This window comes from Melospiza melodia, chromosome 9 (assembly GCF_035770615.1).
Source record: "Melospiza melodia melodia isolate bMelMel2 chromosome 9, bMelMel2.pri, whole genome shotgun sequence".
NCBI classification, from domain to species: Eukaryota; Metazoa; Chordata; class Aves; order Passeriformes; family Passerellidae; genus Melospiza; species Melospiza melodia.
In genome coordinates, this window is record NC_086202.1 from 12,196,367 (window position 1) to 12,217,804 (window position 21,438).

At 42.7% G+C, this 21,438-nt stretch overlaps 1 protein-coding gene across 10 annotated transcripts in view; it reads left to right on the forward strand.

Annotated features, from left to right (window-relative positions):
* SH3PXD2A (SH3 and PX domains 2A) overlaps window positions 1-21,438 on the forward strand; it is a 242,460-nt gene that overhangs the window by 207,367 nt on the left and 13,655 nt on the right. For 7 of the 10 annotated variants that reach the window (XM_063163269.1, XM_063163261.1, XM_063163265.1 and 4 more), the window contains 5 exons: window positions 1,750-1,833; window positions 12,826-12,943; window positions 17,885-18,219; window positions 19,081-19,130; window positions 21,219-21,338. In XM_063163269.1, the coding sequence (XP_063019339.1) occupies window positions 1,750-1,833; window positions 12,826-12,943; window positions 17,885-18,219; window positions 19,081-19,130; window positions 21,219-21,338 (707 nt within the window). The remainder of the gene's footprint in view (window positions 1-1,749; window positions 1,834-12,825; window positions 12,944-17,884; window positions 18,220-19,080; window positions 19,131-21,218; window positions 21,339-21,438) is intronic. The other 3 variants (XM_063163270.1, XM_063163263.1, XM_063163262.1) reach the window with 2 other exon arrangements.

The following is a 21,438-nucleotide window of genomic DNA, read 5'->3' on the forward strand; positions in this document are numbered from 1 at the left end:
TACATTGTGAGGACACAGTGTGGTGGATCTGTGTGACCCAGGCAGCCTTATTGCAACTTCTCTCTCTGCTGTAATCTGTGTGTCAAGCAATGTGTCCTGTGTTGTCTCCCTGTGTAGCATGTGTGTAACTGGCAGTCTAATGTCCTGTTGATTTGGGGAAAGTCACCAGGTTAAATCTGCTCATCTTTTGTCCCTCCATGGGCTTCCAAGAGGATCAGTGATTTCCATGAGCCAAAACCACAGCTATCTAAAATTTTGAGATTTGGCTCATCTGAAAATCTGTGGTTGATTTTTGACCAACGTAGGATCAAAGGGGAAGTACAGAGTACCAGAGACTAGATAATGTACCTGTTCAACACCATTTACCACACCTCCACCTAGGGTGATGTGGAAAGGTTTGGGCCTTACAGTAAAGGAGAAATTGAGGAGAGTGGGCTGGATGTAAAAGTCTGGTCTAAGTCCCTGACAGATATAAAGAACAAAAAGTCAAAAGCCACTTGTTGGTGAAGTTTTTTTTTTCTTGCCCAGCTTATGATTTCCCAATCAAGTAATTTTGCTGTGCCTGATTGCCAACAGAACACAGTTCTAGAAAACAACAGTGCTTACTCCAGTATAAGGATATAATCCCTAAATAAGTGCACATATACAGAATTGAATTATTATTAATGATGTGATATCAAAGTTTATGAACAGCTTTCCAGCACCACTGGTAAAATGATTGTTTGCACTTCAGCTATCACTGCCTTGCAATATCTTGCATTGCTTTGCAGCAGCATCTAGTCCCCTTGCAGTAGTTGCCAAATTGGGATGGAAGCCCTTGAATGGAAAAGCGTTTGTCTGTGTTTCTGTGCCGATCTCATGGTTCCAGTGTCTTTCACACCTGTACAGGCAAAGGAAGAATCTGAGTAGAGATCTAAGTATGTGCTCCAGAAAACAAGTGGTGTCCTCTGTGCACAGCTGCTCTCACAGTGCCATTTCCATTAGTGTCTTGTCTTTGTTTATACTTTAAGCATTGTTTTAAGTATTGTTTGAGTATGTAACTAACACTCAGTCCTGGCTTGTTAGCTTCTTGAGCCTGCTGAAAAATTGCAAGGTTAGTTTTTTCCTGATACTGTAATCTGTATATTGGAAGTTTTGATCATGAGAACCGGCTGTGGCAATGAATGCAAGTCATGCCTTGCAAGCACATCAGACTTTTCACTTGGGTTCAGTTCCTGAGTGCTGCTCTTATGACGGAACTTACATAAGAGTTTGTGGGTTTGTTTATAGTGTGATAATTTTTCTTAGAGAGGTTTAGAGCCCTTGGGTTTCATGTCGTGTGCAACAGACTGAATTCCCCAAAGATCATGCAGCTGAATTAGGAGATACAACAGTGATGATGATGTGTCCTGCCACTGCATTCTCCTTGGACAAGTTGTCTTTAGTTGTGCAGCTTGTTTTGGAGTGTGTATATGTTTTTGATTTTTTTTTTTTAATTATAATTACTGCTTTTTAAGAAATGCCAATAGCAGGAGTAGCAATTTGTGACAGTTCTGGATGGCTCACATTGCTCAAGCTCAAGAAGTTAACTTGTTCCACTGTATTGTATAAACTAAAACAAAACATCTGCATCCCACCTAACCCATTCCCACTAACAAGACCAGTGCTTGTAAATGCCATGTTTTGTTTTTATTCCTCACCCTCCCATCACTTTTTTTTTCTTCTTTTTTTTTCCCCCTTTGTTTTGTTTCCATCCATGTTCCAAACTAGTTTCTAAGCGACGCAAGGCTCACCTGAGGCGCCTGGACCGGCGATGGACACTGGGCGGGATAGTCAACAGGCAGCAGAGCCGAGGTGAATTCACAGCTTCCTCTGGCACCAGCCACTCAGGGGCACCAAAAGCCACACTGCAATTCAGCAGCTGTGTGGCAGGACCTGCATCTTTGGCACTTTGGTAGTGAGGGGCCAAAGCTCCAGAGTTCAGCTGTGGGTTTCCTACATGGCACCTGGAGGGTGGCTCAGAGCCGGGATTAGCCACCCCAGGAGCTGGAAGCTGGTCATCAGGGGTAGCTCTGCAGCCTGACTTTGTGCTGCTGGGGAAGCTCACATCTGTTGTGTTTTAACTTGGGCATATTTGTGCTCAGTCTTTCCTGCCTCAGTAAGGACAAGTGATACTTTCAGGGCTGTTAAAATGAGTTGAATGCCAAAAAGCCATGGTTGGAGATGTGAACACTGGAAAAGCGTGTGGTGTGGAAAGATGAGAATCCAGTTGCATTCCCCTCTCTTCCTTGCAAGCAGTGCTTGGTACTAAAGAGAGTCTTGAGAACTTTTGGGAGTTTTTGGCATCATTCCCAGGTATTTAAAATGCCACCAGTAGCAGCATTTTAGTTGGTTTGGTTTGTTGTGTGTTCTTTCAGCTTTTGCTGGTTTAACAGTGAGTGTGGCAGGGTAAGGGGGAACACCTTGTGTTTGGGTGAAGCCTGAGGAGCCCTATAAGTAAAATATTTCTTAAGGGCAGATGAATCATCTTTCCCAAACCAAAGGTATCCCTATCTACCTTCTGCTCTACTTGGAAAATCATCCGGTGTTTTCATTGCCCTTGGTAAAGGAAAGGTGGGACAAAGCACCTTTTGCACCTCTGTAACTTTAAGACAACCTTACTGATGTAAGCACAAGAGATGATTCCCAGTTAATGGAAAGGCACCCTTTCCTATTAAGGAATGTACTTTTAAAGTGGCAAATTTACATCCTGGATTTGATGATGATACCATGTGCAGACTCCTGTCTCAAGCACACCCAGCTTTTCAGGCCCTTTAACTTTGTTTCAAATTATTATTGAGGAAACAAAAGCAACAATAGCTGTGTTCTACCTGCCATAGCTTGACCTTGCAGAAACTGAAACTACCTTTAGAAGACAAGGTCTTGCTTCTCAGCCACCAAATGCAGAAGGCACCAAAAACCCCTCATAAGCACACATGCTGTCTTGGGGGGGGGGGGGGAAGTGTGCTTATTTCTGTGCCCCAGCTGTTTGGGAGCTACTGACTTTGTTTTGTCAAACTCTGCTAGATGCTTCCTGGCAATTTAACTGGGAGAATTTATGAGAATCAGTTTTCTAAACAATTTATTTACTGGTGAAAATGAATGCATTCTTTTGTGTTTGTACAATATTGCAAACAAAACTCCATAAAATATTAAGACTGCATAACCAGTCCCTTAGCAGTCAGCTGGTAAGACTCAAGGACCTAAGATGCATTCCCAGGTTTTCCCTTTTGCATTCTGATGCCCGCCATGTGTGCATCTTCTCCAGACCAGTGTCAGTGTCCTCCCTGGCAGTCTTCCCCAGTACAGGCTCCCCTAATCTCTTGAACCTTTGCCTTTTTCTTGCTTCATTACAGTTTCTTCCCTATTAGGCCCAAGCAGGGCTGAGGTTTTGAGGGCGTTGGAGAATATGTGCTTTATCTCAGACTGAATCTTGGCACTTTGACTTGGCACAGACTTCAGCAATCTGTGATTTTGTCCAAGGTTTGGGGCACCCTCTGTGGCTGAGCTGCTTCTATAAGGTCTCTGCAATGTATTTCAGCCACAGCTAGCTAAAAATAAGCTGTTTATTGTCATCAGAAATGATAGCTTAGGGAATCCTTACAAGAGCAGGCTTACTGGAAATAAAGAAAGTGACTTGAATAAATGGGCACAAGTTGGAGACAGTGGCTTCATGATCTGGCAGAGCTGCAGCCTGTGCAGACATCTACTCCTTCCAAACTTCAGTTGTTGGAAGTATGAGTCTCTCTGGGTGTCCAGCCCGCTGTTCTCTAACAAAACACAGTTTATATGAGGTCAGGAGAGATTTTCTCCCATCTTCCCCTCCCATCCCAGCCCAGAAGACTTCTAACAAGGCCAAATTTGGGTGAATTTGCACTGAAATGACAGAATGCACAAAGCGTACATATACACTCCCCTGCCAACCTTCAAGTCCTTGCTCCAAAGCACAGAAGAAGTCAAGTTGTTCAAACAGGAGGCTGCCAGAATTGTTCAACACAAGCAGAACAGCTTCCCCTTCCCCACTTGGCCTCTTCCTTGGAAACAAACTCAATTAAACATTTTGGCTGAAATTCTTCCCACCCAGCAATATTCTGCTTGAAATAGTCCTTGCTGCTGGAAGCTGGAAGGGTTAGCTCCAGGAGTTCACTGGAGTTTAAAAGCAAGCTGTAAAGGATGCCTCCCTTTGTATTTATGCTTGGGTACCTTTAATAAGCATTTCTATCAGTTAGGCCTGTGATAGAATCACTTTAAGGCTAGAATCAGAGGAATTAAGCATTGCTTCTGAAGGGCAGAATGTTCTAAGTGACTTGAACGTTGAAAACACTGAGAAAGCTGGAGTGCAGAAGAGAAGGGTGTTTGCTTCCCTGTTAGACTGTGCCTGATGGGGAAAAATTATTAGGGGTAGCATATGGCGTATTTATTTCTAACTTTTCCAAAGCCATTTGAAGAGGCTAGGCATCTCTGACCTCCAGATATTTGGAAGCAATGTTACTGGGTCTGTGAATAAGAAACATGAAAGACAAATTGTTGAATATCATGGTAGTGCTCCTTTTTTAAACCTGAAAAAAAATCTGCACGGGAACAGCTGTAGTCTGTTTCTACAAAGAGAAACAGATGACTTTTGTTGCTGAACTTTTCTCTTTAAAATGGTCTGTGGTGTGCCCAGATCTAAGAGATTACATTGGTTTGTGTTTCTTATGTAGCTGCAAAGCTTGCGGTTTTTTTAATGTTAAATGTGGTACATTTTCTAAACTTTTTCCTATACATTCTGAAACTCCAGTAATACAATATGGGTTGTGAGGAGAACCCTGAAAGTTTGTAGTTTTCCTCAGACTTGACACTCATTAGACCTGCAAGCTGCAGAGTTCATGTTTTGTACAGGGTTAAATAGTAATTGTATGCATGCAGTTATTTGGCACTTCCCCTGGAAGAGAATTTAGGATTATTTACAGGCTTAATTTAATGAAAAGTCATTTGTGCTTTTACAGTTTGATTGGCAAAATTGGGATGTTACATGCCTGTCTTCTATGCCAGATATCTGACCTAAGTTATTGCTGCTTTGGTTCTGTGCCCAATGCTTTCAAGTGGAGCTGTTACAATGCAGAAAAGCACTTTAAAGTTATTCATACCAACAATATAGTGACATATGGGCTGAATTTCTGCCAAATGAGCCAATTATTTAGGAGTAGCTCCTAGCACAAGGAATAAGCTATTAATTGAAAGAGTTGAAGTTAGAACTTCCCGCTGCTTGCCTGTCGTAGGGAGTGAGGGAGCTTGGTGGGCAAAGGTGGTGTGTAGAGGGAAGGCAGCCGTGTAACCCAGTGGTCTTGATACTTGAATCTGATCCTGAGTTGGTTTTAATACTGGAACCCCATGTCCTAGCCCAGGTGAGTGGTTCTTCAGCCAGTTTTGTAGCTGTGGAAAGAGTACTTGGTCAGTATTGATAATCCAGCCTGGCTGATGTGCCTGTGCACTCTTACACTTTCCTGCATCTCACCAGAGCTGCTCTGCCCTCTTTGGAAGCCCCCTCCATGGGACTTCTCCCCTTGTTTTTGCTCTTTCCTGCTTGTACTTGATGGTGATGAAGTCTTTGTCAATCACAGCAGAAGACTGTGAGTGACACTGCTGTGCTAAATCAAACCAGCACAGAGCAGCTTTAGATTTAGTTTGTTCTCTCCTTTGGTTGGGTTTTTTTTGTGGTTTTTTTGGGGGTTTTTTTTGTTTGTTTGTTTGTTTGGGTTTTCTTTTACTCTGTTCTCCAAGGAAAGTAGTAAATGCTTATTGGTCCTTGCTTGGTTGAAGTAAGAGCGTGCACAATACAAAGCTGTTTAGAAGAAATGTCATTATTGTTCTTTTCTATCTGTTGGCACAAGGTTTTCTATTATTTAAAACAAAAATCAGGGAAGGGAAGAGGGACAAAGGCTGAAGAGCTTCTGTCTGCAGATGAACACATTTGATAACTGGATAGTCATTCTCTCTCTGCATATTTAGGCCAGTAAAATAAAGTCCATGTTGAATTAATGCATTGCTTTCTGGAACAGAGAGACTTTTTCCAGAAGCAGGTCTGACAAAGGGGGGGTGGAGCGGAGGAGTGGGGGAGGGCAAACACAGACTGCTGACAGAGGGGAAAGTATTTTGAAAGAAAATTCTTCTGTGGTTTGGAAGATGTAGGTTTGGGGCTGTTGCATTTTGCTGAGAAATCATTAATTGTCTAATTTCTAGCCCAGTTCCCCTCTATCCCTTCCCCTACCCCTACATATCAAACCAGGAGGGGGTCACAGAAAGTTGGGGGCATGTACAAGCCCCAGCTGAGCAAAGGAAATGATTCCCTTATTTGGTTGGCTCCTGGAGCACTGCTGATAACTTCCACGCTTATTAATGGAGGCAGAAAAGAGAAAACTTACAAAACAGAGGTGAAGGAGAGGAATGTGAAATGGAGCTCTCAGAACTTGGAAGCAGAAATGTCTGAGCACTGGCTGTTTGCCTGGGAAAGATGAGGCAGATTGTGCAGGGCTGGAAACGTGCGTGGTATTTTAGCTGCTTCAAGGCAAGGCTCCTGTCCCAAAGAGTTTACAGCCTAAACAAAGAGAGGGAGATCTGTGCATCAAAGGAACATGGGCAAGTGGCAATTTGGCATGAATCTTACTGCAACCAAAGGGGTTTTCACAGTGTAAAATGATCCTTCTTCAGTATTTTTAAAAGCTTTTAGAGAAGGACTAAAACTAAGCTTGTTTGGGAAGGCAGGAAATCAGGGTAGGTAAGGCTTTTTTTAGGAAGGATTTGAGAGCCTCAGGTTATTTGATATTTGATCGAGGAAGGAGCGTGCTCAGGTTGATGAGGCATCATATGAAAGGCATGAGGCTGAGTGGGAAAAGATCACAGAATTTGAAGGAGGGGGAAATCCACATGAACATGTGAGTGTGTGCAGTAGGGCATTAAAGCAAGGCACAGCACACAGGCTTGAAAATTCAAGATGGAACAACTGAATTGGGAATGTCCTTGGTAGGAGTCTGGTTGAAATGCCGGAGAAGTGCTGTGCCAAGGGCCTTCTGCAAGAGCAGTGTGTGCTGAAAGGCTGGGAAGGAAGCAAAGCAGGCAGGAGGTGGCTGCAGTGGCTGTACAAAAGAGTCACTGAAGGGACAGTGACGAGCAGCAGTGGTGGAGAACTTTGAAAATGTCAGGGCAAGTCTGTCACCTCAGTGATAGACTGGGAGGAATCTGAAATAACAGTGCCAAGGGAACTGGGAAGATAGAATGAAGGAGATTTTGAAAGAGCTACTGAAGCTCTGTGACAACTCAAGCTGTAAAACCATAGGTCTGCTTTCCTTGACCTGACTTTAGGTATAAATCCAGACAGCCAGAGGAGGGACCAGATTGCCATTTCAAGACACCTCATAACTTCAATGTGCTCAGTCACACATGCAAAATATGGAATTCTGGTTTGACAGATGGGATTGGAGGAGCCTCACAGGCTCTGTCAGGTTCAGTGTCTTGCTTTGTCAGCCAAGTCAGTACAATTTCTTCAGGAGGGAATGGAGCTTCGTCTTAGCTGTCCTGAGGTTTTTCCTGTGAGAGAGGTGTCCTAACAGGTTACTTGGTATGGAAAATGCCATAACCAATGCTTAAAAATTCTTCTGAGATTCCCCTTTACTACTTGACAGAAATACATCAGGTGAAACAAAAGAAAGCTTACTCAGAAATAGGTTGTTTAAAGGGAATGTGTTGGAATGTGCCCAACTGCTCACCATGTGCAAGCTGCAATCCTACACAAAAAAAAACAAAAAAGCACAGTTGTCAAGGTCTGCAATTATCCAAAAATAACTGTCATTGACATTAAGTCCTCCTAAAATTTAAGAAGTCAGATGTCTCATCCCTCATTTTTCTGCAGCCAGTATGTTGTATCACAGCCAGTGAACCGGCTGGGCAAGACAGAAGAGGTATTTCAGTCCTTATTACACTGTGACTGCAGAGGTGACCTGTTGCTACATGTTGAGCATTGCCAAGGTGGCTACAGGTCATCTTGCTTTGCTGTAAATCATATGATGGTTTAATATCTGTATTATATATTCTTTTTATGTGAAAAGTTGCACTTCATTAAGCTTCATCTTAAAATGGGTAGGACAAGAAACATGGGCGTGCTTAAACTAGCCAGATTTTAGATCAAGTTTTGTATGAGTTGTTTTGACTCTGCTCTGCATTCAAAAACTGGTTTTAAAGTGTCTTTTTAGTTTTAGAGCTATTGCTGTTTATGTATAGAGGAGGCCTCAGCTTGGCAAAACACCACGGTGTTGCTGGAGGAACACAAAATGGTTGTGTTCCTGTTTTGGTGGGGTTTTTGTATTCTTTCCATTTTCCTTTTTTTCTCCTCTTCTAGTGGTTACAGAAGGACATTAGATGTTAAAAACTTGTGAGAAAGTGATCCATAACATTTAAACATCTGTGATTTGCTTGTACCAGGGCTGTTGTGTACATCTGTATAGACCATGTAGTGTATGTGGCTGTCATGCAGGGCACTGTGCAACTCTGATCCTTTGTCCTGTGTATGTGCACACCTTCCAGCTGGACAGCCCTACCTGTGCTGCATTTTCTGGGGGAAAGTCTTTGTTGTTATAAAAAAGCCCTCTCTGTAGTACTGTGGGCTGTTCCAAGGACACAGGTACTGCTCTCTGCTGTCCATGCTGTTTTCCAAGTGATCCACCAAGATCTGTCCCTATATTTTGATCCCAGTTCTCTACTGTATTTGTTCAGGAGACTTTAGGTAGAACCAGAGCAAAATAAAAGCCTGCCTTCTATTAGGAAGGAGGAAAAGGAAGAGGAGAAAGGTACATTGACAGGGAATTGAGGCTTTGGAATAAGTAGTGGACTGAGCACTGGGTTGCCACGGTGTCTGGGAGGGCTGGGAGAGCACAGCTACAGCAGCAAGGTATGAGCTGGGTGGTTGAAATAGTGCAAAAATTCTGGTTGTGTGTATTTTAAATTGTGTCTGTGTCTGGGGAGGAGAGAGAATGACACACAGTAATCCTTTCCTTCCGACCCAAGCAGGTTGCAGTTGGATAATGCATGATGTGACAGATGTGTATTGTAGCTCTTTGCCAAGCGGGCTTTGCCTCTTCATGCATGCCTTGTTTGGATTTACTGGGGCAGCTCAAAATCCAGAGAGGAACCTCCTTCAGCTCATCTGGGAAAGGTGTCTTGGGCCTTGAAATTAGTGATAAAGGAATGGGAGTGGAGTTGGCAATTAATAGATCTCTGGATGTCACTCTGTAAGAGCAGAGCTGTCTTCTTGCCATTTTTAGCTCAAAGGGGGTAGGACTTTGATCCCATTGTTTCTGAATGCAGCCTTTTAGCTGGTGTGTGTGCTTTGTAGCATGTAGTAAAGTTTATTCTGCCCACTTGACCTCAACACTGAGGTTGATGTAACAGAAGCTGCAGCTGGGGAATATGAATTATCCTTTTGTTTGTCTTTTTTTTTCCCTGGTAATTCTGAAGTCAAAACTTAATGAACCAAAATTATATGCTTTTGTATTCTCTGTAGATCTGAGCATATAACTTCAATGGTAGGTCTGGGATGGTTCACTGACTTCTGTTTTATACTCTTGCCTGTCACAGAAGCTGAATGAAGCCAGCATGATATATCACATTTGTCAGTGTAACTCACAGCAGTGTCATTCTGCTGTCTGACGCTCTGCTGATTCTCTCATGAAACCATTTATCTGAGTTAAGTCTTTACAGTAACTTTACATATCAGTCATGAAGTGTCAAATATCTTTTCTAAAGACTTTTGAATAATAATCTGATATGTTGAATGCTATTATCGGTCCTCTTCAGTGACACGTCCACTGAGAGTTCCCCTGCTCCCTTCAGCAAATTTTGGTTTATACAAAGGGTCCACTGGCTAGAGATAATCTTTGAGAAACAAAACAGAATTTACACTTTGATTACAAGAGGGCCCATATCTCCAGTTTGTTTAAGTTACAAACCTCATGTATGTTTGTGGTATCTCCTGCAGCATTGACAGGAACCAAATGTGTGTAATCTTGGAAATGTAATTTTTGCTGTCAAAGTAGTTTGCAAGGGGAAATTGTAATGGTGGCTTCCTGGCTTTTATCTGTAGGCTTAAAAATAGAGCTGCTAAACAAAAACATTGTGGGACCTTCTTTTCTAGACTTGATTTTCAACACTTTTGATCGTCTTGCTTCATAGGAGATCCTTTTTCTCTCTCTTCCCTCCATATTTCCATGCACTCTTTTTTAAAAATTATTTCTTCTCTATAGGGAGGAGTTACCTAAAGGGCTTTATTCTCAAAAAGCAGTAGTCTTGGATTAACAGCCACAGGACTGAAGATGTAAGCAGTGAGGGTGCTCATGTACAGAATGAGAGTGGCAGTTCAGAAGAGCCTTTCTGTTTCTCCTGAGTGATCAGCCTCCACCGCTGCTGGTGTTGATGGGTGACCACTGTCTCAGTTCCTCACACACGAGTTTGGAAAGTTCTGTAGGAAGCTAGGCATGAGCACCCTGTGCATGGTTATCTGCAGAAGAAGGGAAGCCACATCCCTGAGGAGTGGGACCACTCTGCCCAGCAAGAGGAGCTGAATAGCTGCCTTTAGCTGAAGCAGAGCCTGGTGTTTGTTTGGAGGGAAAATTGAATAAACACAGCAATTTCTGTGGGAGATCTAGTGGCAAGGGTGACCTCTGACAGCCTGGGTTATAAAGCATCTTTGGTATGGGGGAAAGAAAAAAGAGGGCCTTCTTCCAAGACTCAGCAAATATATGCTTAGCTCAGTATTACTGTCCTAGAAACATCCCTGGAAGTGTCTGAAACATTGTGTGTCTGGACAGAGCAGCTCTGAACTTTCCCTTGGCCCTTACAGGGACACAGTCTAGCTGCCATGGGATCTTCTGCAGTTCAGTTTAGTGAACTGCATGCAGTGGAAACCAGACATGGAGCTCCTTCTGCAGCAGACTTGAAAATAGAGGGAAAATTAGTCCAGTTCTACCAGCCAGAGCAGAAACCTAGCTAGGAAAACTCTCCTGTCCTGTGACTTGGAGGCTGGGATTTCATTTGCCAGGTCTCATTTTTCAGGCCCCATGTTGTAGTAGAATATTTCTGTGGGGAAGTGTCATAAGCTGATGGTGCTAATTACAAACTAGCTGGAGTTTCTTACCAGTTATAAGCCCGTTAAGCAGCCCTCCTAGGGGGGAGCAGCAGAGAGTCTTTTCCTCTTGGTAGCAAAGGTTTTGACAGATTTTGCCCCATCAGAATTAGAAGGATCCAAATGTGACCAATCAAGGGAATTTGACTTCAGAGATGTAGCTTTGCTGAGTTCACTGGCATCAGATTCTCTGTCAACATTATTTTCCCTTTTCTGAGGTATTATTTGTTACTCTATCTCAGTAAGGGCTTTGGTTTATTTTTCATTAGTTTCCATGCTTCACCCAGCAACAAAATACAGTTGAGCCACAAAACCAAACAGCTGCTTGGATCTGTTTTACTCTCTTAAAGAGTGCTCACTTCAAGCTGCTGCAGCCTTTTCATGGCTCCTTTGTTCTGCAGTGATCAGGAGCTTTGGATTCACTTCATTTCCTCCCCATTCCTCTGCACTGACAGCCCTCCATTTATTCTTTCCCTGCCTTGTTGTGACTGCTGTTAGGAAGTGCTAGGAAAGCTGCCTGGGGTGCACTTCATTGCTTGCCTTCCCTGCCTTTAATCTGGCTACAGAAACTGTCACATGCACCATAGTTCGGGTTGAGGAGAGGGGTTCTGTGACACTTCCCATGTCTGCTGCTGCACAGGAAGGATGGTAGTTCAAGTTTTCAATGGCAGGTGTAATTTTTTAAGCTCCAGAGGGAAAGGGTGACCTCGGGTGTAATGGGAATGCTGCAGTAAATGACTCCCGGGTAGGTGGAAGAAGATGTTGACAAGTGTCTGTTCTGCTCTGCTTATTGGCTTGCTCTCAGCAAGTCTGCTTAAAACCTCTGCCCAACTGGGAAGGGGATAGATGCTGGAGATGAATAGGGATGCTAAGTTTTTGGCTCCAACACTGTACTTGAAATCCAGTCTGTGCTTTTGAAGTGTGTGTCTTAGTTCTGGCCCTCCTTCACCAGTGTCACACGAGCATTTCTCTGCAGTCATATTTAGCAAAAGTATCTTTGTAAAACACTTCTCAACCTATGAATGTACATGCTGTGTCACCTCCTGTCATATGCAAGCCTCTTTTGTTCTTCTGTCACTTTTTTTTTAACGTTTCAAGCTCGTTGCTGTAGACCTGTGCTGCTTGGGAGGTGCAAGGAGAGCGGCGTGCTGGGCCAGCCCCTCTGGGCTGGGAGCTGTGTCCCCCCTGGGGATGCAGTCCTCAGGTTTCAGTAACACAATGCTCCGTGCAGCCATGTGTGTGTGCAAAGAGCCAACTGGCTGCAGCTCCTGCCGCGATGCTCGGCTGATTTGGCAGCAGGATTGATTCTGTCAAGTTACAGTCCGGGAGTTAAGTCCAGCTTCAAATCCTCTCCCTTACCCGCTCGAGGAACTTGGAGAGGGGAGGGAGGCGGGAAGAAGAGGGGGGGAGCTCTCTGGGGACTTTGTGTCATTATTGGCATGGAAACATTTTGTGATTATCAGCAGCAGGGTAGTGGCAAGGGGCTGATTATCTGTCATGTCGTCAGCATAAATAACCAGTGGGCCCCTGAGCAGGGCTCCGCCTTTGTGATGGCTTCACGTAATCGCTGCAGAACAGTTTAAAAGCAAGCAGTGCAGAAAAGCAGCTGGACTGATCCTGACCCTAACTGATGTTGCCTTTTCTCCCCTCACCAGAAGAGAAATATGTCACCATCCAGCCGTACGCCAGCCAGGGGAAGGATGAGATTGGCTTCGAAAAAGGGGTCACCGTGGAGGTCATCCAAAAGAACCTGGAAGGATGGTGGTACATCAGGTAAAGGAGCTGTGCAACCTGCAGAAACTGTGACAATGAGCCTTTCTGGTCATTCACTCAATGCTAGCATTTAAATCATACTGTAGCTGGACAGGGAAGCCCAAATTGTTCATAATGCCTCTTGAAGAAATATAAAGAAAAGTCTGAGGCAATTGGAGGATGACTAAAGTAACACTAGAGTGTCTGCAAAGGCTGTGGGCCATTCCAGTGAGGAAATGCCTTAACTTGCATTTTTAGAGGTTTTTTTCCTTGCTTCAAGTTAAAAGCCCATATCTGAGTTAAGATCTGTGAGACCTAACAAGTCTTTCTGTTGTGTATAATTTTCATGTGTTTCCAGTATAAGAGTTATTCTGCAACCTATTTAAATTTATTTATAGCAATGCTGAAAGGCTGATTGTGATCTCTTGGGCAGGTAGTGCTACTTTCAGGAATAGGAGATCAGTTTGCTGGCTATAGCCCTTGTGCAAGCTTACCCATGGTTTCAGCTATTTTGCTTTGATTTTTACCTGTCTACATTGGATATTCCTAATGTAGAGGGACTGCATTCCAAGGGCAGGTGAAGTTGTTATTGTATATCAAATTTTGTTATGTAGTTGGAACAGCAGTCCTAGCAGAGAGTTTTGACTTAAGAATCTCCTTTTGCAAATGCTTATGGGGAGACTGTAAGTTAGATATTGCCTCAGTGATGTAGGGTGTCAGGATGAGCACTTGATGAGAGTTTTCTTCATCTAGGTTCACACAGCATTTGGGTTTTAGTGCACTTCTGTGGTTCTGCCTCTTGTCTTGTATCTGTGTGTGAACCTCTCAGTGCTGTGACATCTCATTTCTCTTCAAACGAGATGTGATGCAACAAGTAGCTTAAAATGGAGGTTGATCTCTCAGCAGTGCAGAGCATCTCATACAGTCATCTTTTTCCATTCAACATGTAATTATAGTGATTTTTTTCCTCTTTCCCTCCCCAAGTTATAGCTTGCTTTTGTTTGAATGCTGCTTGATTTATTGGCTATGCATGAGGACTGTAAAAATGCTGACTGAAGCAGTGTTGTTGTTTTTCTTGATTTCCCTTACTTAGAAGGAAAAAAAATCACTTTTCTGTCTAATGATCCCATGGAGTAAATAAGCTAATAAAGATAGCAGTGGAGCCAGGAAGGCACTCTAGATAGGAGGAGCTCAGAAATGCCTGGGTCACATTTTTTCTCCATTAATTGTCTACAGAAGTGGAATCCAAAGTCTCAGATGGGGGAATCAAGCTCATAGGTTTTTCTGAGGGGAGAACCATTGCAAGACACCTCTAGTTTATTTTTTTATTTTATTTCTGCATTGTAGCCTGGTTACTACTGTAGGTTTCCCTTTGCCATATTAGCACTCCTACAATTAGTTGAATTTTTTCCCCTTTTTCTCACACACCTCTTTGAGTCAACCCAAAAGACACATTTTTCTATATGCCAGGAGTGCCTTCTGCAGCATGATGACACTTGCTGCAGTGGTTTCCATGGCATCTCCATTCATGGAATCTGCTGAAAGGACAGTGGATACCCCAGCCACCCCATGATGGGTGGGGATTGCATGTACTTGGCTTTTTTGGAAGAGGCATTTTGATTTGAGGAACCCCTCTTCTTGTTGGAAGATGTTATGTGCTCCCGTATGTGTGACAAGTATAGGGGGTGCCAACTGTGCTCCCCTGTGCTGCTTTCCTCCTGGAGGATTAAACTCTTAGAAATAGTTTGGGGTTTTTTTTTCCCATGGGCAACACTTGCAGAAATGTTGATGATGTGATCCATCCTGCAAGCTGGTCCTTTGCAGCCTGGGTAGCTATCTCCAGCTGTTGTGCTGTTTGTTACATGTAAACTGCCCTGAATGCTGTTAGGTACCCCTCAGACAAGGATTCCCTTCCTGCAGAAATTTGCTTCTCTGAGTATTGAGTGCCTTTGAAGGAGCAACTCCTCCTCCTCTTGTGAGTGTGAGGGGAGAGGGAGCAGGAGGAGAATGCAGCTGAACTCTGGGCTGGGTAACAGGCTGAACACACGTCAATGTGTAGAGAGGAAAACAAATCCAGTAGTTTGTAATTAAATCCACCTTAAAGACATTAGCTTGTTCCACCTTAAATATGTAATTTCTCCAAATTCTTGGCCATGTGCTGATCCTCATTTCCTGTCCTTCTTTTTCTTTTCTTTCTTTTTTCTTTTTTTTTTTTTTTTTTTCATTATTTTTTTTTTATTTCCCTAGTTTGCTTCCCTCTGGAGTAATTCCAGTGCTCTGGAGCTGGAAAGCAGATGTGACTCTCAGACTTACAGAGGCACTTCTGACTTTTTTCAACATTCCTATGGTTTTAATCCATTTTTTCCTTCATGTAATATAAACAGGGAAGGTTTTGGAAGCATGAAGGAACCAAATCACTGCACCTAATTCTGAGACCCTCCCAATTCAATGCTGTACAAGCTAGAGGCAATATTGCTGTCTGTCTTTATGCTGCCCCACAAGCATTATGACTTTAAATAAATCAGGACTAGGGAGAAATTAAAGAAAGGCTCTGTCCTGGGATCCTTCTTACTGCTGCATTGAATTCAGTAGATCTCTGCTTCCTAGGGTGCCCATAGCTGGCATTAGCATCCCTCATTTAGATCTTACTTTGTCTCCAGGTGTCAGCAGCAGGTACAATCATGTGGTGCCCAAGTGGACTGACTGCAGGGCAAGTTGGTACCAATATGCTAAGTAAAGCTTTTTTATTTGCCTTCATGTCCTTCGTTTTGTGGTTGCTCTGAGCCCATGAGAATGAAGCACAGCTGGGAGGTGCTGGCAGTACTGAAATGAGGAGGAGTCTTGAATGGGGTTTCAAATGACTGCAGTAGGTTCTGAATATAAAGGAAGGAAGGATACTTGTGAGTCAACTCTTAAGATGTGAAATGAAAATTGTTACTGGTTCAGAACTTTGCTGAAATTGATTAATAGCTGTTTTAGTTCTTTCACCTATAAAATGGGGAAGATCAAGGAATCTTCCAAGGTTATTCTTCAAAGGGCTTAAAGATTAACAAATTCAAGGACTAAGGTAAAAAATGTAAGCATATTACACTTACATAAGTAGTATTTATTTGTGATATTGCAGAAATAAACCAATAATTTCTGGTAACTACTGCTCAGCATTAACTTCAGGTTAAATTGGCTGGCACAGCAGGAATTGTGGCATTTCCTTATTTCCTTTTCCTTTTCCTTTTTTGGCTTGGTTTGAGGCCTAGCAGAAAAGCCTCAAAAGGGACAAGATTGAATAGATCCAAATTGCTTCTTGACATAGCATCACACAGTGGATGCTCTTATATTTTTGAAGTCAAATCAAGTTAGTACTAGGCTGCTACTTCTTGTTAGTCTCCATGCATCACAGAAAGCTCAGAGCTCTTGGAATGCTTTCCTTTGACATCAGAATCACTGGAAAACCTTGCCACTAAACTCTCTGAGCAGGAGAGATCATAGATATTTACCTTCATGTGTGACAGAAGGCAAGTATGTAAGGAGAAGCAGAATCTCTAGTATCCTGCCTGGTCTAGGTGGGCGAGGAGGAAAAGGCAGGATTTTGGACAGAAAGATTCTTGTAGTCATTACTAGAATTGTATTTGCTTTTATACAGGAAGAGTAATAAAGAAGTCTAGAGAATCAAATCTACACTGCATTTTCCTGTTCTCCCTGTAAAGTCTCAGACCCAGTGTGTGTGGATGTCGTGAGGAAGACCAGGATGAGATTTGATGCAGAAATCTCACTGGAAACCTCAGAATCCAAGTGTTGTCATGACAAAGAAGCTCACCTGCCAGGAAGTGATTTGCTCATATCCCATGTGCCCCTGTTCTTTCCTCTGCTGTCTAATGAGGCTCCCTTTTCAATAAAGAACCTTAGAGTCCTCCTGTTTTAACCTTTGTATTTCCTGCAGATTTCCTGAGCACCAGGATTTTAATGATGCCTGCTTTCTCACTTACACTTCAAGTGCCTGCTTTGGGTATCTTGAGAGAGTAGAGAGAAAGTTTTCAGTGACTCACTGTAGCAAGTTAGGGTTTTATTAGGGAAAGCAGAGTTCGTCCACATGGTCCTCCCTGGAGTCTGATTGTAATCTGAAGTCCCTGCTGAGGTGTTAGGAATGGCAGGAATTAGAAAAAGAAATCTTCCCTGAAGCCCAGTTATGGAAGAATGACCTCAGTTTGAAGTGTAGCATGATCAGCTCAGGGTGGTGTTTCAGGAGCACGTACTGGATTCAGGTATCTGTTCACATTTCCTAGTTTATTTCTTCAAATTGCCTCTAGCTTGCTCAGGAAAATGAGTCTCCATTAAAGCCATTTTTCCTCAGACAAATTGTTTCTTGATCTTGCAGTGCTAGAAGAAGCTGCAGTAGTTTAAGGTCCCACATGTTCCATGGCAAAAAGCCGCTCATGCAGGGCTGGGAATTACGGAAGGAGGGCCAGTGTTCTTTATAGTTTAAGGGAGGGTGGTTTGCACAAGGATCTTAAACTGCAGTGCAGGTTCTCTGTACAAGGTGTTGCTCACCCCTATTTTAGCCCATTTTCAATCTGTGTTGCTACTAGGAAGTTTAAAACTATTAAAATATTTTACTTACTAGTTTGCTTTTTTACTGTGTGGGAAAATACAAAGTTTGCCTGGTACTGTCTAGGGGAGGCATAAAACAACCTGGTGAAGCTCTTTACCTTGTGTGTAACTATTTCTTGTCCAGAAAGGCTCCTTCCCTAGGATGATTGGTGGCTTTCATCTACACAGTTCACTGCTGGCTCAACTGACTTTGTTATGTCTAATCAATGGATAATAAATTAGTAGAGACTACAAAATCTTGTCTGAGAACTGAAAACTTTGTTTGATGTTTTCATCCATCACTTTGCTTTATCTTTCTACCTGAAATGCATGAGAAGGCTGTGTTTGATGTGATGGTGTTTCCTTTTGGCTCTCCAGGTATCTGGGCAAAGAAGGCTGGGCCCCAGCTTCATATCTGAAGAAGGCTAAAGATGATCTTCCATCTAGGAAAAAGAACTTAACTGGGCCAGTGGAAATCATAGGAAACATCATGGAGATCAGTAACCTCCTGAACAAGAAATCATCTACTGACAAGGAAGCTCAAGTAGAAAACGAGTCTGCAGAAACTCACATCACCAAGAAGGAAATCAGTTTGCCCATCCTGTGCAATGACTCTAATGGCAATGCTATGATGACTGCAGACAAGCAGGCTTCCAAACTGGCCCAGGGATCCCCAGCCATAGCAAGGATAGCACCACAAAGAGCTCAAATAAGTAAGGCAGTAAATTAGTCTGGGTTTTCACAGGCTTGCAGTAAATTCTTGTTCTCTGCCTTTCAGTGCTGGCATTGCCTGTCAGCTAAGGTCCCACATGTCCTGGCCATACTGCCAAGTCCACACAAGCAGACCTTTGCATAGCCTGTAGATGTATCAAGAGGGACTCCAGAATGTAATCCTTCACTAGTAGTGATAAAATTTAACTTCACTTTATGCAGGGGCTGACTGGTGGTTCTTTATCTTAGCCTACACGTGTTTGCTTTGTTAATTTTACCAGAGAATACTTTTTTCCCTTTTGAAAGCTCTAAAATGTGCCCTTCTAGGCCAGAAAAGTAGATAATGTGATAGCATGTTCAAGTTGAGGAGACCACCTGTGTCGTCTCTTGCATTTATTCTGCTGTTTTCCTGGGGGCAAGTTGCTATGATGTTTTTTACTACTTCATCTGCGAAATGCAGATGCTGATGCTATTCTGTGCAAGGAATGGCAAAATAACAGGAGAGAGGACAGTGTGAGTCTTTAGTGAATTACTTCTACTGCTGGGGGAAAAATAGGTATTAGTCAGTCCTTTGTTATCCAGTCTCCAATGGAGCTGGTCAGATCCAGGAGAAAATACAATCCACTGCTTTCTGGCAGTGATTTCCTCTTAAATTTGCTGGCTTAGCAGAGATGAATAGCTAAGCTACCTTGGTATTTCTAATATATTCTCATAGTTTCCTATCTTGTTTCATAGAGATGCCTTAAATATTGCACATACTGGCTTCTATTCTCAAACTATGTAACAGCAGAGAGCTGCTGAAAAATGTGTTTAGCAGTACTTGTGAAGTTAAATAAACTCTCCCTGTTCCCTTTTCTACTCAGGTTCTCCAAATCTAAGAACAAGGCCACCCCCACGAAGAGAGTCCAGTCTGGTGTGTATTGGTTTATGGTTTATCTTAGCAGTGGGTAGGTGTCTGGGTGCTCTGCGAGACTTTGTGCAGTTCTACAAGGTGGGAGGGATCCTTTATTTGCATACCTGTTCATTTCATTGTTTAAGTGTTGAGCAGACCTCAGGGCATCCTAATGATAAATCACATTTTCTGTTTTTCAAAATGTTACCCCAACTAATCAGGGCTGAAGGGAGAATAGGATAAAGCTGCTGTGTTCTGTGCATGAAAACTTGTTTGGCTGACTCAGGAGGTTTAAATGTCTTCTGGGTGTCTTTAGCCCAGACTGAAATTTCCGACCTTCTCTTGTCTTAAGCCACTGGGAATGTGTCCCCTGTTTCCATTGCTGCCCCCTTTGAGGTGGCTGAGCTTCACTCTTGTGCGTGTTTGGAGTGGCTCAGAATACTGTGGAAGGATGTGTGCTACAGGAATGAGACCCCCTATGATTTCTTATCCCCAAAGCTAGAATCCTGTATGTTTGTACCAATTTGAGGTTAGAACTGTCATCTTCAATAGCAACTAGTCAGTAGCATATTTATACAAAAAGTCATGCTAATAGCTTGTTTATCTAGGCAATGCATAGTGTTTAATCTTCGCTGTACCCTTTATGAGCCGTATGCGACTTGTAATTTTTCTGTCACCAGAGATGCTTCCTAACAAACTACATGAATAGCATATTAGCATTTTCTTCCTATTTTTCTTTGCATTATTTTCAATTAGACTTTGTTTTGGCAAGACTATGACACTTAATCCCATGCTAAAAATAACAGTGATATTGCATGTGAAACCCTGAGCATATCTGCTGGTTTTAATTAACTTCTTTTACTCCAAACTATCCTATTATCTGAAAGCATTTTATTATGCTGTGCTTCTGCTGTATTTCAGCATTTATAGTGCAGAAACATTCAATTATAACATTGTTAGACACGGTTCCTAAGGTGCAGAGCTGCATTCTCTGTGAGATGTCACATGCTGTGTGTGATGAAACATCGACTGTTAGTTACAGGAAGGGTATCATAGAAATAGAGGAGCAGGAGAATAAAGCACAGTGTGTGATTTGCCCTTCTCGCATTGATGGCTCAGGATCATTTTGTGTCTTTGTCTGTCCTGTGCTTTGTCTGTGGATGCTCTGACTTATGGTTCTTTCACAGAATCCTAAGTAGTGAAGTGCAGAAGCTGTGCAGCTTCACCTAGCTGCCCTGCGGATGAGCACTGTGCCCATCCGAAAAGCTTTCAATACTGAAATTCCTGAAAGGACCCTTTTCACATTTATCACCTTAAAAAATAATTGTAGCAAATACTAAAATGTGGCGCCTTAACGTAAAGACACTTAGCTTTTGGAGGAGCCTGCTATGCTGCCAGAATGGCTGTAAATAGCATTGTCTCACTTCTTATAGAACCTTTAGCAAGGTTGTGTTAGGATTGAGTAGAGGTTCTGGGTCTTTTTGGAATTGTTTTGATCAAGCAGTAAAGTCCTTCCCTTCTAGCACTTCACCTGGGCAAAGCGGGGGGGTCTATGATATTATCCTTGTTTCTTGCTAGAAGAGATGCCCATTAGCTCACATTACTCACTAATTCAGATTGTTTAAAAAGTCCAGCAGCAGATACAGAGCAATGATTCATTGGGATGACATTTTAAGATAGTGTATTTAATGACAGGCAGAATCTGTTAGGGGTCTGTTGCAATGCAATTTTCTGCAGTTGTGGCATGTTATCCAGAGCTGAATCTTTCTGGACAAAATCTGAGGGTAAATTGGCTGCTCTTAGTGTGACTGCAGTGGCAGCTCACACTTCATCACCCACAAGTACAACATTTTACTATTCAGGTAAAGATTATTACAGTTTTAATAGTTGGTGAAGGTGGCATGAGCAGTGCATATGTTGAGAGGTTTATCTCGTTTAGCCCATATCAATACATCAACTCCTGCTCAGGAGAACTGGGCAGTTAGCATTAGGAAGTAGCACAGGAAGAAGGAAGAGTCTTAGTGAATAAAAGCTTTTTTTTTTTTTCATACTGCTGTTTAGCTGACTGTGTCTTTGGCTTAAATGAACAAAGCATCCTATTTGCCGTAGGGTTTTCAGTTACCCAAGCCACCAGAGCCACCCTCCGTGGAAGTGGAATATTACACCATTGCTGAGTTCCAGTCATGCATCTCTGATGGCATAAGCTTTCGTGGAGGACAAAAAGCAGAGGTGAGCCTTAACAGTGTATCTGGAAAAATTGTAATATATGTCTGTTGCATGGGACTGGATTGGAAGGGGAGGAGTGGGAAGCAGTGAGTTGAGATTTTTT